The 17,428-nt window shown below is 42.6% G+C and overlaps 1 protein-coding gene across 2 annotated transcripts in view; it reads left to right on the forward strand.

Moving 5' to 3' along the window:
• Positions 1–3,806: 3,806 nt before the first annotated feature.
• Positions 3,807–17,428, forward strand: part of cadm2a (cell adhesion molecule 2a) — a 218,956-nt gene continuing 205,334 nt past the window's right edge. Inside the window, exon 1 of one of the 2 annotated variants that reach the window (XM_051937235.1) lies at positions 3,807–4,424. In XM_051937235.1, the coding sequence (XP_051793195.1) occupies positions 4,364–4,424 (61 nt within the window). In that variant the 5' untranslated portion in view covers positions 3,807–4,363. The remainder of the gene's footprint in view (positions 4,425–17,428) is intronic. The other variant, XM_051937234.1, reaches the window with a different exon arrangement.

Below are 17,428 nucleotides of genomic sequence, written 5' to 3' on the forward strand. Positions count from 1 at the left end.
TTTTGTGACCAAAATGGAAAAGTGATTTCTTGATTAATCAGTCAATAAACATATATTTACATTTGAGCACAGCATTTTTTTTAAAGTGGCTGTTTTATGTGCTTGTGTTTTCCCTGTTTTGACACAAATATATCATACAAAGTTTCGAAAATGCATTTGTGCAAAGCTAGCTCTACCCGTTTTAACTTTATTTGTCTTTCATGTTTGTTATTGCGGATGACTTTGTTTGCATTTGACAAAGTAGGTCATTCAGCTGAACACACACGGATGCAGGGATAAAAGAAATTTTCTATATAAAAGGTGAGGTGATTTATGTTGTACCCCACCTCGTTCCATCCAAGCCAAAGTGCTCGGCCCTCAGCTTGGCAACATGTGTCAGCCTACATTAGGTGGACCAATGAACAATGGTTTCAGCCAGGAGCAGGTGGTGGTTGCTTGAAACTCTGAGAGGAGGATGTGCATTAATGGGCGTGTGTGTGTACATGTGTGTGTGACAGAGAGGGAGGGAGGGAGGGAGAGAGAGCGACTGGTCTATCTGCCATCTGGAGCACTGAGACAATCCCAGGTGAGGCGGAAACTTGAATGTGCTGTTTCTATCAGTTCACTGACTGGCCTCCCGGATCTAAACGCTTTTTAGAGAAGACCCCCTGGTTCCTTGCTTTGCCTCCAGTGATGGCACACACCAATTCTGAGAGTGTGAAATGAGCCATTACAAGGTGTGCAGCACACGCCCACCCCCCGTCCCAACCTTAAAGTGGATTGACCCAAAATGAGATCAGCAGGCCAAGTCAAGTTTATTTATAGAAGGCCTTCCACAAACTGATTAAAATCTTTTACGGTAAACAAGGGACAACATATCATGAATGTGTGCAGCAGAGTGTATATGTGAGAAGGCAAGAAATGAGCTGTATTTCTGAAAGTATCCGCTTGCAGATGAGGGAAATGAATGACAACAAATACTAGCTGAGATTCATTCATATTAGCAAGTCTAAATCTTACCATATCATGTTGTTGTTTTTAAATTTGCTCAGATTTGTCACAGAATGATCCTGAAATGAAGCTTTAAAAAAAACAGTGCAAACAATAACACAGCAAACAGTACTTGCAGTATGTTTCCTTGTGTTGTTTAGCGGTGGACATTCCCTGCTAAGCAGCTTTAGCTGTGTGATTGAAATGATGTGGAGTTGTCATTAGTATAGGTAGGCAAGCAGAGCTAATTTTATAAATAATGCATAGGGTGCATTTAGAAGTCATCTTATAATCAAGCTAAAGATGCAAACTAATAGAGACACCCTGTGCCTTTACCATCGAAATGTGTCATGAAAGATTAGACATAGTGCGATACAGTATGTGATTGCCAAATTATTACATAAAACATTTATTCCATAACTAATTTTGCTTTTCAATCACACCAGCATTTTGCAAACAACACCTTATTAATTTCAGTGTTACGTAAAGCCACTGATTGCAGTGCTTCTTATGTCTTGACTGAGATTAGTTTTATGATGCTTGACATTCATTTATGAATGCAGTAATTTCATATTTCAATCCAGTTTAATTCTATTAGATTCCTTTTGAGAGTTTCACAAAGGCCTTATATCCAAGAGGACATGCGGTCAGAGTGTTTTGTGTCGTCATGTCAGATTGTGCAAAGAAAGCTGTCTTCTTCATATATTTTTTTCTTGTATTCATATGGCATCACAAAGCACGCTGTAGCCTCTTCTTTAAGATCTAACTTTATTAATTTCTCAATAATAGGAGCAAACAATTTCTATGTATGGTCCAGACAGACTGCGATTCAACACAGTTCATATGGATTTTAACCTTATCCTTATTATTGTATCATTGTCACCTTTTGCTCCTCATATTACCTGACAACTCCCCCTCAATCTACATGGCCATTCTCAACTCTCAATCAACGGCCTTGACAGAACTTTAAGCATGTGCTGATTTACTTTTGAAAACGTTTAACTTGGGCATGATGTGCTAAAAGGAGAATGGCTGTATCTCTCACCCAGTTGGTTCCATACCAACATAAATCAAGAATTAACACTTCGGTGTAGTTTCCATTATTCTAATTCAAGTTGAAAACACTGAAGCACAGAACCCAAAGAACAAAACATATGTCAGTGCCCAAAAATGCATTTGGCTCAAACTGTACATGGCAAGAATGTTTTGTGATTAACCATCCTAATTAATTTCTGTGCTTCTAGACACAGATAACATTATTGGCAAGTCGTAACAAGACCCGTCGTCTCTGTAAAATATCCAAATTCAGTTCCTCAGCCCATGCTCCCCGTCAGTTTCTCATCATACAGAGAATCCGCTGAAATCCAAATAATTGAGGCAAACATTGCATATTTCAGCCACGGGTACAGTTCTTTCTCTACATGCATAGCTGCCTCACCAACCCCCTTGTAGCTCGCCGGCCTGCCCTTTCTGTCTCCATTTCGGTTTTAACAGCTTTTTCAGAAAGGCTGCAGACCACTTTCACCCCCCTGTCCCCTATACCTATACACCGCCGTGTCCCATCACATCCCCACCTCACCTCTCCACCCCTCTGATTGTCCTGTGCAAGACAATCTTGAAAGCTCAGGCAGTTGTCAACCCTAATACTTCACAGCCGTCTAACCTGGATCATCACTATCGACAGAGTGAGCAGTGAAACATATACTGTGAGTTACCCGGTTCATGTGGAAGGACAGCTCACACCCAGAAGCATGTCTGCATGCTCTTTCTCTGTTTTGAATTCTGAGCCCATTCTTTGGGTACACTGCAAAAAATGATCACCTCGTCTCTCAGGCTGCACCCCGTAGAGAAGCGCATTTGCAATGAAGCAGCATCCTGGATGTTTTGTATTTCACATCATACTTCACGCTCTAAGCAAGAATCCAAGTCAAACAGAGGAATTATTTTCCCAAGTTTTACAGTGATTGTTTCAGATAACCGGCAGCGGGCCTCCATATCGGCTACAATGGCCACGGTTACATGAAGCTTTTGAATTCTTCAGAATTATTAATTTGGAATTAACTCATTCGGAATTAAAGTTTTGTGCTTCGCGTTTACACGAAAATATTAATTCCGAATTAAGGTTTACATGGACAGCAACGCTTGGGTGTTGGAAAGGATTCTGATTGGATAGGGAGTGGACATGACGTATCCCTGTTTACCAGAAGGAAACAAACTCCATTTGCCGCAGCATTTCTTTTCCCCATCAACATGAAGGAACAACTAATAAGCATGCTTTTCGCTTTGCTGTTTATTGTCGTTTTGAAACAGCAACTCGACAATGGCATACTACTTCTGTTGAGCAAGTAAGGTCGCAGAACATGTACATAGCTATGTGAGGAGCCAACCATGTGCAGAATGACTGGAATTAACTAAAGCGGAATTAACTGTATACATGAATAGAACGTACACAGGAATTAGTTTTATACATGAATAGAACATACACAGGAATTAGCTTATTCAGAATTAACTTTTTAATTTGGAATGAAGTGTTTACAAGGAGATTTAAAGCGGAATTAAGTTTAATTCCGAATTAAAGAGGAATTAAAGGTCTCATTTAAAGGTGCTGTATGACTTGCACAGCTTTTCTGCACTTCTGCATTTCCACAAATGTGCATCCTGATATTAGACAAGCTTTTACCTTTTTCCTGCAAAAAAGGGTGAATTTACTCATCTCACTGGCCTTTCTTCTATTGAGCCTCTCACCAAAAAAAAAAAACTTGTTGAAACTGATGTTTTTTGCAGTGTGTCTCACGAGCTGGCTCCCCCTCCCTCCTCTTTCCCCCCAGCCTCGCTTAGCCTCGGGTCTTCGTGATTGGTTCACCTTTCATGTCCGTCAAAAAAAAGAAAAAAGAAAGCCTTGTGGGCGGGACTCAAACAATCCACTCGTGTTCCCTGCATTGTGGACTGTGCGCCACAGCAGACCAAGAGCGGGGCAGAGAGTAGTACGGCAGCGTTTTACCCTGTTACCGGAGGACGACTGCTCTTAGTCCCTGAGGTTTACGGCTGTTGTTGTCCCTGCGAGTCCGGTGAACCGAGTCTGCACCTTACCGGCGACGCATTCCTGAAAACATCCAGACTATTGTTTTAGTTATTTTTTTTTTATTTTTAAATTTTTTGTATGATTTTTGAGGAGCGAGGATATCTCAGAACCAACGCGGGGTCGTGAAGTCGGTGGTGTTAACCCCATTTCCTAGAGACGCACAAAAAAAAAGAGACACACTTCTAGGTCCACCTGGATAGCTGACAAAGCCTTCCGGTCCGGTTAGAGGTCCAGTGGGGAGACGGAGAGGAGAAATACGCGCGGAAGACAGGAGCAAAAGAAACAGGAAAGGAGGAAGAAGAAGAAGACAGGATGAATCTCAAGAGCAATTTGATTTTCACCCTCTACACTATTTATGGGATTCTTCTGAAAGGTGAGCCTGGGACGAGTGAGTGGTGCGTACGTGCGCGCGCTGTGTGTATGTGTGTGTGCGCGCGCGCGTCCCGTGTGTGGCTACGCGCGCGTGTTCCAGGCCAACAGCAGGGCAGGATGAAGCGGTAGAACGCGCGGTCACACGCGGGTCCTGGCAGAAAGATGTGGAGCTCTCTCTTTCTCTTTTTTCTTTACTCTGCCACACACACACACACACACACACACACACACACACACACACACACACACACACACACACACACACACACACACACACACACACACACACACACACAGGGAGTTTTCATTCACATGTACGTCCGCGCCTGTGCGTGCGTACGTGTGCCCTTTCTCCTCTGCTAAACGCACATGATGCGAGGCAGCTGAAGGAGAGAGCTTTTTCTGTAGCATGCCGGGATCTACTGGATGTTAATGTTCAGGAATGAGGATATCCCATCTCCATCACTGCATGCACAGGACACGACCTGAGCGCAGCCGCACAGACCAGTACCTCTCAAGCGCCTGTGATGCTCTGTCCTGTGTGTGCCTGTGTGTGTATGTGTGAGGGGTAAATGTAAAAAAAAGAAAAGAAAAAAAGACACACCTAACAGTGAAACAGCCGAGTTTGTTGTTGACTTGCAGCACTTGGAGGAGTCGCGGAGACGCTGGCAGCGTTTTACGCACCGAACTGTTCGGTGTTCGCCTCTCATTGTGGTTTCTTTTGACGCACATTGGCATGCAAAGCTTTTCGATTGCAGGATGTTTTTCATTTATGATTTGAGCTTTCTCCTCACTGTTTCTCCCACTTGGTTGTTGCGCACAACCAACTCCTGCGAGCTGTGCCTTTCATGAGGATTTAAGCTATTGTCAGTCACCTCGAACGGGTTGTAGGCGTGATGGGAATGATTATGATTATCAAAAGTTTATTTTTCGGCATTGTCGCTGATAATATTAATCTCAGATTAGGTTCACGTAGCTGATATTTACGGAGACTGTGCCACTGATTTCTGTGTTTACGTTTGAGTTTACGAGATGCAGACTGATTTAGCGATAAGGTGTATATTTTTCAGGTCTTGTTGCTGATTTTTTTTGTACAGTAAACAGAAAGCTGCGGCGTTCAGATGACAGATGATCCGACTGTAAACAGGAGAGTAAGGTGACATTGGAGGTCAAGGTCACAGCGACTTGTGCTTAATACATACAAGACGGTCCAGTGTTTTGTGGACATACATTAAACCAGAATTAGAATATATTAATATTGTTAACATAAGTAGAAAGGTTAAAATCACCTTTTTTCCCCTGAAACTGTGTCACCATGTGTTCTAGTTCTATACAACCTGTCCTGTTCTCAGTATATTTCCAAAGTACTATGCATGTCTTTGCTCCGTATAAGTGTAAATATCTGCAGAGCAGAGAGGAATACATTTGCAGTGTCATCTATAAATTTAAGTATGATTCCTTTTAAGCCTCAAAGTGGCACATTTTTTTTCTTTTTTCTGAAAACTTGGTCTTTTCACTGAAGCCCTATTTTGCGAATGCGGCCCACACTTTGCACAGAAGCTACTTCAAATCTGATAAAGAAACTGCACAGTGCAATTCAGTGACATTTGTTACACAGTGATTTCTCAATGCTCTCAAGTCTCAAGACATTCAGAGAAATCTAACAATATTCTCATTTATGCAGGAAGCTAAAGAAGGAACACACGCTTGTTGAGTTTTGGAGGCTGCTACATTCACGCTGTGCAGTACAGTGGCAGGAGGGTGATGGATTTCCTCTGAAACAACTGTCAGTCTCACAGCAGGGCCACATATGGCACACTGAGCCTTAGTCCACTTTCTCCCCCTTTCAGATTATATCAAGATGCATTTAAGGTCTCAAATAGCAAATATATAACCATGAAAGAAGAAATTAGCGTCATCTTGACTTTAACCGCTGTTTTCCACATGAGTAAAAGGAGAAATCCCAAATGAGAGATCATTTGCGCTTGATTCCCTTGATCATTTGTTGTCTCTTTGAAGTGTACGTGTGCATGAGCAAGAGGGGGAGAGAGAGCAGTCCTTCCTTAATAACCAGACATGATTAAGGCCATTCTTGACTTAATAAATTGGTGTGTAATGAGGTATCTTAGGATGCATCTGACAGCTTCCACAGCAGCATTTTATTGGCATTCCAGAGCCTTTTCTTTTCGTCTTTATTCTCGAGGGGCTCACCATGAGTGTGTATTCACATGGGATCGCATGTGTGTGTTTGCATATATTCTTGCAAATGTGTGCCCTGTTTGTAAAGCTTACGTTTGGAGATGCCAGAGCAAAGACATAAGCATGCCGATAACAGCAGAGCGCACTTCAGGCTCATTCCATGTGTGGCTCCCCCACCGCACTCACTCACATGAGTCTCTTTCTCTCTCGCCCTAACCCTGAAGAGGATAATGCTAGGCTGCTTGATTTGAACAGTCATCTCTCGGTGCAAGACCTATTATTGCATAGGTTCCACACAGCAGGCAGGTCAGCCTCCTCCTGAATGAAGTCTATCAAGCCGGAGACATATCCGTGCGCTCTGTAAATGACAGCTGTTTCAGCCCCTCTGGGCCTGAGCCAGCTGGCATCAAGAGATCCAGAGACACTAAATCTCTGTCACCGACAAGACCTGCGCTGCATATAGTGTGAACGTGAAGTGTTGTGATGGAGGTCGTTGTTTACCAACAGCCCGACTTGTTAACATATTATCCAGTGTGTCTCATGTGCCCATGCCGTAGCCAGAGAAAACAGCCTGTTATGCAAATGGACCTCTTACGTAAGAGCTCAGGGCTGAGCAGCAGGCGAGGGGAGATAGAGGCAGAGAGCGGCGGAGAAAGAGGGAGATGTTCTAGAATAGAGGAATTGATGTAAGAGTAATGTGGGAGCAGAGGTGTGGAGGAGGAATGTGCAATCTCCTCAACTAAAGTGTGTATTTGAGATACATGCACTGGTTGTTGTTTGCCGTTTGGATGCTTGTTTATCGCCGCTGCTCTGTCTGTTTCCTGTCGCTTTGCCTGCCTGGCAGTCTGTCTGTTTTGAACTCTGATCTTGCTAGCCTAAATACAAACCCCCGCTGAGGGATGTGTTTATCCCCGCCGTGAGTCTAAGCTGCTGAAGGCTGACCCTCCATCCCTCTGTACTTCCGTCCATTCCTCCCTCGCCTCATCCTCCCATCCTGGTGTGGAGCTTTGTACCACAGCAGCGTGGGAAAGCTTCTGATAACAAGCGGCCTTGTGTGTGTGTTTGCAGAGCCACTGATTACACGGGAGAAACAAGATGTTCTCTCTTTCTTGCTCACTTGCACTTTCCCTCCCACTTCTGTGTGTCTGCGAGTGTGTTCATTTTCATGGCCAGGCTTTGACGCACGGCACATGTGAGGTGCTCTGTACCTTATACCCATGCCATGGAGCTTCAATGCTCCGAGAATCCTCAGTAGAGCAGCGTTGGCTCGACGTGCATCACACAGACACTCAAACACACACACACGCATACATACACACATGGAGCTCCGCTGTGGATTCATTGCTGCTCTGCCAAGGGATTTCCCATGATCAAAGCCAGTCTTTTGTTAGTCCAGGTGTTAAAAAAGTTAAAACAGAAAGGAGGTGGAGGCTGCAGGGGAACGTGGTAGGATTCAGAGCTTACATGCTCTTCATGGCAGAGCCGAAATGTGCCTCTTCAGAGCTGGTCCACAAACAATTACAGTGATCCTGCCACCTGTTCCCACTGTTCCCCAAATCAGTAAACTTGTGCAGGTGCTTTAGGCAGGTTTTTGCTTGGAAATGTACAGCTATGGCAAGTTAAACACAGACAATCTTGTGTTGAGACGCAGGGATAAAACGAGGGAAGAAGAGGCAGGAGGCCCGGCATTGTTAAGCTTAATACACATGTTGTCGCAGATGGCAGTGAGCAGAGGTGGCAAAAACACACGTAGCAACACACCATGGAGGAGTTAAAATGTTTATGCAAATGTCCTCCAGTGCGCAGAGTACTAGCCAATAACTCAGTTACCAAACCAGCCTGTGGAAATCTCCGAGGCATTTATGAGCCTGCAAAATAGGATGCGCCTACACCAAATGATGCAGCACAGGCTGCCAGATTGAGCATCATTGTTTTACTACACTGTTCAGTAGTGTTTGATTATAGATAAGTGAGGATTTGATCAAGCAGATATTCTCTCCAAAATGTACAAACGAGCAGCAAATGAATTGATGGGTCAACTACTAATAAAATAATTCTCTAGGCCTTGCTTTGTCGTAACGGCAACATCAGAAAACATGTGCTAGCATCTGAGTTCAGTGTTTAAATTGCTGTTGGTGCTTTTTGCTAAATATCTTTCAGATTTAGTGAGAGGCAAGATTCATCCTGCCTGTGCTGCATGTCTGAACACAGTGACGTATCTGCTGAGAATTTGGCCTTACAGTATGCCAGCTGGGTTTCATATATAGCTTCAAGGTTTCCGGCTCACGGCATTGTGTGGGCACATACACTCACATCACCTTAGTTTTGAAGCAGTCATTCAGTTTTCTGAATTCTGCAGTACATGACTTTACTGGTCCTGGCAAGCATCTCCTGGGATAGAGGACTACTCAATATATGACCATGTGACTGCACATTTCAAGCATATGATTAAAAAACATCTATAATTATGCAGGCATAAATTCAAGAGCATATTTTTCAAGTAGTATAAGTAGTAGTATCGTCTCTCGTAGCATCATGTATTGTCGATGGTGTGATCTAATGACGTCATGCTAGGTACAGATACAGAACATGGCCTTCCCATTACTAATCCGCAAATAAACATCTTTGTTGACAATGCTTGTAAAATAAATGTTGATTTTGGTTTTGGCATCAAGTAGAGCTGGGCGATATATCGAATTAATTCGATTTTATTTTTTCAATCGATGTGTAAAAAATTAAATCTCAATATCGAGTTTAATGTTAATGTCCCTCCACTATTTTTATCCGACGCGTGTAATACACACAGTCGCCATACCAGGAGGACTGGCGCTGTAGCACAGTCACAGTCAGCATTCTCTTACAATTGAGCAATAGACGAAGAACACACAAACAGATACGACAGGGATACGCATGAGAGATGGAGGTGGAGAAAGGAGAAGAAAATGAGGACGATATTGTGCAAACAAAGGGTACCGTGGCTTCAGTAGTATGGACTTGGTTTGGATATGCGAGGTCGGACACGGAACAGACCAAGGTTGTTGTGCATAGTTTGTAAAAAGACGGTGAAAACGAAGGGAAGTAGGACAACAAATCTCTTTCAGCACCTCAAGCAGAAGCACCCAGCAGAGTGGGAGCAATGTGTCAGGCGTCGCCTTACATGCACCGAGGCCAGCTCCAAGAGCAAAGCTCCAAAAAAACAGTTAAATACTGACGTTTTGGCATTCAATAAAAGATCCTATGTTTGAATAATGTTTAATTGTCTTTACACAGAAAAAAATCAATTAAAATCGTTTATCGGATTTCAAGCAAAAAAATCGAGATTTATTTTTTTGGCTATATCACCCAGCCCTAGTATCAAGACTCTGTTTCATATCTCTTAGGCAAAGTATAATTTAAAGCCAGCCCACTTCGAGAGAAAGGAGAGGTCAAATGCAGCCTCCATTGAGAACGGTGAAAATACAAGCCCGCAGGTGGATTGGACTCGAGCTGCAGCAGCGGCATCAGCAGACAGCAAGTTTGCACTCTCAATAGACCTCCCAGTAGGTTAAAGAAGTGCGCAAGCTCAGCCAACATATCAGCTGATTGGGCTTTTCTTCGAAGTTAACATGGAGCTATGTTGTGTACACAAGTCAGAATATAAACTAATGGCATGTGTATCGATGTGAGATGTTTATCACCTCGCTTCGACTCTGGCACTGATTCCATGTGATGCATCGCGCTCATAAAGAAACTTAATGAGTCTTAGGATTACCATTTTGGTCAATTTATCTGCTGCATCTTGACTGACAAGCAGGCGTCTTTGTTTGGCTGCTTTTGTTCGAGTCAGACTTCCCAGAGTAGATATCATCTACCCCTTCAAATTAAACACAAGTGCACATATTGGGGACGACACATGACACGACTGTGTTGTGATTGTGTCTCTGTGTGTACGCATGCATGCATATGTGATGTCTGTATTAGCATTGAATTCCAAAGGATTAGCGAGTGGCTAATCTGGAGCTCCAGTCTTTGACAAACCATGTGTCACTAATCTCAAACACTGTGGAATAAAGAGACACAAACACAATCACCTTTTGGATTAAAACTCTCTATACAGAGGGGGGTTGTAATCTTTCACTTTTACCCAGAAAGGTGAAAGAGGGCTCAAGCTGAAGTGAAAGAGTAATGACGGAAAAACTCTCGATAATGAAGTTTTTCCTCCATCTTTTAGACATACGCACACACGTTTGCATGCTTGCAAATAAGCGAACAAGTGAAGCAGGTTGATTCAATGCGCTTTCAGTTTAACCTGATGTGCTGTATGGGTTCCGTCATCACCCCTTCTCTTAACAAATCTTTGCCTAGATAAAGTTCTTTTTATGCTATGTGCTCTTTCATCTGACAGCTTCTTTTCATACAGCTCCCTGTGGGCCCGAGTCTGGAGACATGATAGTACATGTTACAGTAATCATTTTCTTCAACAAAGATAAAGATATGGACAGCAATGACTCTGCCTACTCTCCCCTCCTGCCCCAACTCTGTTATTGTTCAGGGACTCTGTGCCGGTTCTTGACAGAAATTAATTCAGCCAAAGCAAAGAAGTCCCATATTGTGTACAGAAACATTGTTGTTCACAGAGCCATATTGTATGTATACAACAAAAACACGTGCACTTATGGAAATACACGTGCACAAATTTGCACACAGAAGCCGGGCAGTGTCAAGACACAGTGGTGGGGAAAAAAGCTTTTTCCTGATAATATAGACCAAATATGAGGTGAAGATTTGGAATTGTGGTATTTTCTGCCTTTATTGCTGTTGTTTTGGTGACCCAGATTTATAGATAACTTTCTCTGTCCACATACACACAGTTTTTTTTTTCAGTCAAATCGGTGCTGACAGGAGGTGTTTACAGGGAATATGATGAAACATTTTGGAGGTAGAGCAAAACGGAATTGGGGATGCGGAGAAAAATAGGCCCGAGGATTTGGGGGCTATCTTCCCCCAGTCACTGTTCATATTTTTCATGTTCATTCCTGCAAATCCATTAAGTAGCCCCTAAAATGAGTTGCATCCCTTTTTAGTTTCATTTAGATGATTAATACACACTTCTAATGGATACTTACACTTATTCATTCATCATTGCTGTAATTTTGTTTTAAATGAACTTCAAAATGTGGCCGCATTAGGTTTAGCTGCTGAGTATGGTTCCATGTTTGCTTCATTTTAATATTATGGTTCCTATACATCATTCAGAACATTGATTTAGTGTTTAAGTGCTTAACTTGTACTTATACACTAACAATATAGAGTTATGGCATGATACTAATTGAAAAACAGGATTTACTGCATCCACAAATACACAACTATGCACTTGTTTTAGCATTATGGTCTCAAAGGAAAGCTAAAGCTAATTGAAATATAATTCCCTAAAGACACATGTTCATGTTAATTGACTCTCTGTGTGTGCCTGTATTTGTGTGTGTGCTTGTGTGCACTTGAGTGTATATGTGTGTATGTTTTTCTATTCATATTATCGCCAGAAGTCACTTTCTAGTCCCTTGTCTAATCATCAGCTGGAGGGTCCCCCACATCTTAATTTGGTCTTTGAAAGCTATTAGACACTCTTTTGCATGAGCACCATTTCTGAACACATCTCATGTCGCAAAATTATGCAGTTTCGAATCTACTGATGTTGTCTTAGACTGAATTGGGTCTTTTCGCTGTTGTCGGTTCACCCCGTAAATCAAACAGTTCTTGCCGTGGTGTTATTTCAGGGCTTTCGATGGGAGCAAATGGAGGATTGTGCAATAGCTTTTGCCAGCCTGTATGTTTGTATGCATGCGTGTGCAATGGGTTTCTGTTTGTGTGTAAAACTCGAGACACCACACATTATATTTAAAGGCTGTAATTCAGTGATTACTTTTGAGAGCTGCAAGTGTGAAATTTCATCCCATTGAAAAGATTTTACACCATAAGCCCATACACCTGGTTACAGGCCCACAATTACACACACACACACACACACACACACACACACACACACACACACACACACACACACACACACACACACACACACACACACACACAACAAACCTGTTTCACTGACATACAAATACATAGGGCTGAGTACCGAAGTTCGGTTCTTTAATGGCACCGACCGAAATGTTTCGGTAGTAATGAGTATCAAAATAAGCCTCGTCTTTCGATTCCATGTTCCGGTACTTATCACGTGATTACGATAAAGCAAACCTGTCATTGGCTGCAACATTACACATGATTGCGGCAAGCCGGAAAAAAAAAAAAGCCCCCCCCCCCCCCCATTCACAGACAGGTTTCACATTGGGTACATTGACTTTACTGCAGTTGTGTAGCGTGTCGTCGAAGTGGGTAAAGATGCCTCTGAGGTCTAAAACGTGCAGTGTTACCAACTTAGCGACTTTCTCGCTAAATCTAGCGACTTTTCCAAGTTCCTAGCGACTTTTTTTTTGTGAAAAGCCACTAGCGACAAATCTAGCGACTTTTTCTGCCGTTTTGGAGACTCTGACAGGAAAACTCGGCTTATTCTGCAGTTACTGTCCTCAACGAGCAGCAGGTGCTGCTGTGAGCTTCTCCCCCTCCCAGAGCACAGGCTGTCAGTCCAGTAACCCCGCAGCAGTCCCAGTGAGGGGAGGGGGAGACCCACATCACTCCACGGCCAGACGACAGATGAATCGCGCATGCGCAAAGTCACTACAGATCCCATCCAGACTTACGGAGCCATATAAACAAAAATGTTTCTTCACTGTCATGCTAAAATAAACCACAGCATTTAGCCTCTAGTACAAAAACATATTTTGGGTGTTTTATACTCATTTTTTGGTCTCTTCCACAACGTTATTCCTCTCCCCTACAACGTTGATTACAATTACATGCAAACTGGGAAATATGCAAATTGGGCGATGACGTCATTTAGAGACTTCTAGCGACTTTTACGACAGCCAACAGCGACTTTCCTTACTGAGGAGTTGGCAACAGTGAAAACGTGGCTCTACTTTTGTAAAATGGACGCCAATAGTGTGCGGTGCAGCATATGCCAAAGCGGGTGGTAAACTCCATCTAAGGCTAAATACCGGCACGAGACCGATAGTCGACAAGTACCTTAAGGGAAAGTTAAAAAAGAACTTTGAAGAGAGAGTTCAAGAGGGCGTGAAACCGTTAAGAGGTAAACGGGTGGGGTCCGCGCAGTCCGCCCGGGGGATTCAACTCGGCGGGCCAGGGACGGCCGCTCGGTGCGGGAGGATCCCCTCGCGGGACCTCTCCCCAGGTGCGGGCCGTCCCCCGCCGGGCGCATTTCCTCCGCGGCGGTGCGCCGCGACCGGCTCCGGGTCGGCCAGGAAGGGTCCGGGGGCGAAGGTGGCTCAGTATGTACTGAACTGTACATTGCTTGCAAATGTTCTTTTGCACTGGAAATCACTCAAAAATTAAACTCAAGATGTGAAAAGTAATGTGTAATGCAATTTTCATTCTGTTAGAGTATATATTGTGAAACTGGTATCGAAAAAAGTGTCGTTTAGGAACCGGTATTGAAGTGAAGGTATCAGTATTGGTACTGGTATTGAAACTTTTAGATTGATACCCAGCCCTACAAATACAGGCATTCAGATACCTTTGATTTATATACTCATGCACACACTGTATATATTTGATATTGATCTTATTTAACTACTTCAGATATCTGTTTCCTTCCATGTAGCCCTGCTGCTCTACTGTGTGATGTCTTCCATTCAGTTGGACTTAGTGTTGTTGATATTTTCTTTATACTAGTATGGATCCTGTTTCTGAGTATTTCAGAATCTTATATTGGTCCTAAGTTTGGAGTCTGTCCACTCTCTGTGTAGAAATTGCTCCAGGCCTGTTGTAGAGGGGAGGGAAGATGGAGTCAAGTGAGACAATTTATAACAGTTAAAAACCAAATGAACTGAGACCCTTGGCTTGGGTGAGCGAGCGGCAGCATACATAATGCGCCTTAGGGATTTCTTCTCCACACACATTGTACTGTGCAGTGTTTGTGTGTGTGTGTGTGTGTGTGTGTGTGTGTGTCCAAGCTACCAAACGCATAGCACACAGAAACACTCAGCCCCCTCCACCATCTGTCTCTGTTTGCCACATTGCAAATCCATTATATGCTACACAACATTATTCACCCCATCCTAAGTGGCACACACCCCTAAGCTTACTTTCACTATCCTACTCAGTGGAACGGTGACAATTTGCCACCGCGTACACGTCTTTGTTAAAGATGCTGTGGCATGTTTCCAGCTGGATTTAATACATATTTTCATGCTCCATTTGAATTTTTTTGTAAGTTGGTGTTTAGCATCGATGCACTGAGATTTTACAAGCCTGTTTGCTTGTTCCTGCTGCTTCGTGTGGAAATTAGTGTGATAAGACAATTTCAGATGGTCCCTGTTGAAATGACACTGGACTCTAATAATCCCACTTCATCCAGAATTATTAATTTTTGTATTTTTGGCAGACAGATTTAACACAAACACGTGCACACACTCGCACAGAGACTGCGTGAATCTGGCTAAGGCTTGGCTCAGTAGTTTTATGGCTAACTCATCTCTAGTTCTAATCAAAAAGCTTCCCCAGCCCTGAACCTCCTGCTGAGGAAACAAAGAAGTTATTATGTTTTTAAATGGTCTCCAATTACGGGTAATTTCACTGCCTATCTTAAAGCTATTTGCTTTTCTCTCACTTTGCTCCGGTTGGGTAGAGCAAGCATTGTGCTTTGCAAAAACAACGAGCAGACAAAGTTAGACATACAGCAGATGCATTCTTCTAGAAAGCAGAATGTTCAGACTTTTTTTTTTTTGCACTCCTATTCCTGTCTCTCCTCATCACTTACCATTAGAAATAGCAAATATGCTCCATTCCTTCTTTATCATCCTCATTAGTGCTTGTCTCATAGTCCTCTAATTATCCTGTCCGTCACTCCCCTATACAGTGAAAAGCTTCCACAAATTCTCATAGAATCCACAAACACTGCTTTGTGAGTGATGCCAAAAATGTACCCTCATGTGCTTAACATAAACATTCTCAGCCTGTGAAAATATACAAACAGTCATTGATCGTCAGAGTGTTGCTTCCAGGGCATTTTATAATTTCCAATGCTAATCTGTGGCCCACCTGGGAAGTGAACTTAGCTGGATTAGGTTTGATGGATTGGATTTCAATTGTAACCTTGGCTGTATGTGCTGGCTTTTGGCAGCAGTCAATTCTTTATTTTTAGATGACATTTCAATAATAACTGCATTTTTCAGCAGAGAATTTGTTAACATAATTATTTTAGAGATGTCTTATTGTGCTCGGTGCCATTCTTGTGAAAGCTGACATCATCTGGCCGTTTCATATTCAAATAAGTAAATGATGTTTGCATAAAATTGACCCACAATACATGCAGAATACAAAGGACAAGGAATTAAAATTATGAATCATAAGTAAACAACAGTTTCTAAAGTAAGCTTTTTGCTTTGCTGTTAAGCTTATTTATCCAACATAAGTGAATTTTGAGATTTTGTTCTTGATTAGCACAACACAGAAGGTGTTTTTTCTATTGTGGAGCTGTATGTATTTCTCCTTTCTCATTGCTTCCTTACCTCCACTTTGGAAATTCACAGTATGGCTGCAATCCCAGACTAGTTTTCCAGCATGCAAATGCTGCTGTATGTGTATCCAGTTCAAATGGACCAGCTAATGCTAATCTCTGCTAATCCTCTGAGAAGCACCCTCAGAGCAACATTATCATGCTACTCTGTAGTTAAGATGGATAGTGGCGGCAAAGAGGCACAAAATGATGAATGGAGGCATGAGTATAGCAAATATTACATCATAACAGAGGACACACACAAATCCTCACACCGGTGGTCACTTTCCAAAAGCCTTCATCTCCACAAACACACACACATGCTCATAACACAGAGCTGCAGACATGAGCTATTACTGAAGAGATAGACCCCAAAATCTCACGGCACAGCAGTAATAATGAGACGGTGTTAACCACAGTTGCACTGAGGTGGTAAATGGTAGCCTACTGTCCAGGACTAAGCGCTGATCCTAAGCCCTTGCCTTAATGCACCGGTCACCTTAATCCTGACCTTATTAAAAAATGAGCCTCAAACCAAAAAGGAGCCATATCTTTAGACTAAAGTAGTTTCTCAATACAGCTGATCATAGTCCCGTCTGTTTGAGAGGAAGTGACCTTCACACTCCGTAATCCTGGAACCACCTTTTACCCCCATCGGCATTATGATCACAGAACCGACGGCACTGCAGAGTTGTATTTGAATGTGATAGATTTAATTCAGTGAAAAACTGCATCGAGAGATTGAACAGAGCAGAACCCAACAAAGGCAAGACTAGCTGTATTTGAGATCTTTTATTGGTTATAGGTCATTTCCATATTCAAACACTGTTCCTGAGCAATGCAATAATACTTTCCTGACTCTGGTTCCTTTACTAGCCTTGATATCCCCGTGTGTTTCGCATAATGCAGCTCTATTTGTGAAAAACTAAGTATATATGTACACAAAAATGAAATTCTTTAATGTCTTTGTAAAGCACTTTGAATCGCCCCGTTGTTGAAATGTGCTATTTAAATACATTTGCCTTGCCTTGCCCTTAAATCTCGCAAAAAGACACAACGTTCTCATGCTTTCAGATTGTGCTGATTCCAGTGTGTGCTACTTTCGGTTCATTATGTCATTACTGCTGCACATATGTATATGTAGGTCTGTCACTCCCACAGACAGTGAATGTGACATTTGAATCAATGGCACT

The sequence above is a fragment of the Acanthochromis polyacanthus genome, chromosome 17 (genome assembly GCF_021347895.1).
Source record: "Acanthochromis polyacanthus isolate Apoly-LR-REF ecotype Palm Island chromosome 17, KAUST_Apoly_ChrSc, whole genome shotgun sequence".
Taxonomy (NCBI): domain Eukaryota; kingdom Metazoa; phylum Chordata; class Actinopteri; family Pomacentridae; genus Acanthochromis; species Acanthochromis polyacanthus.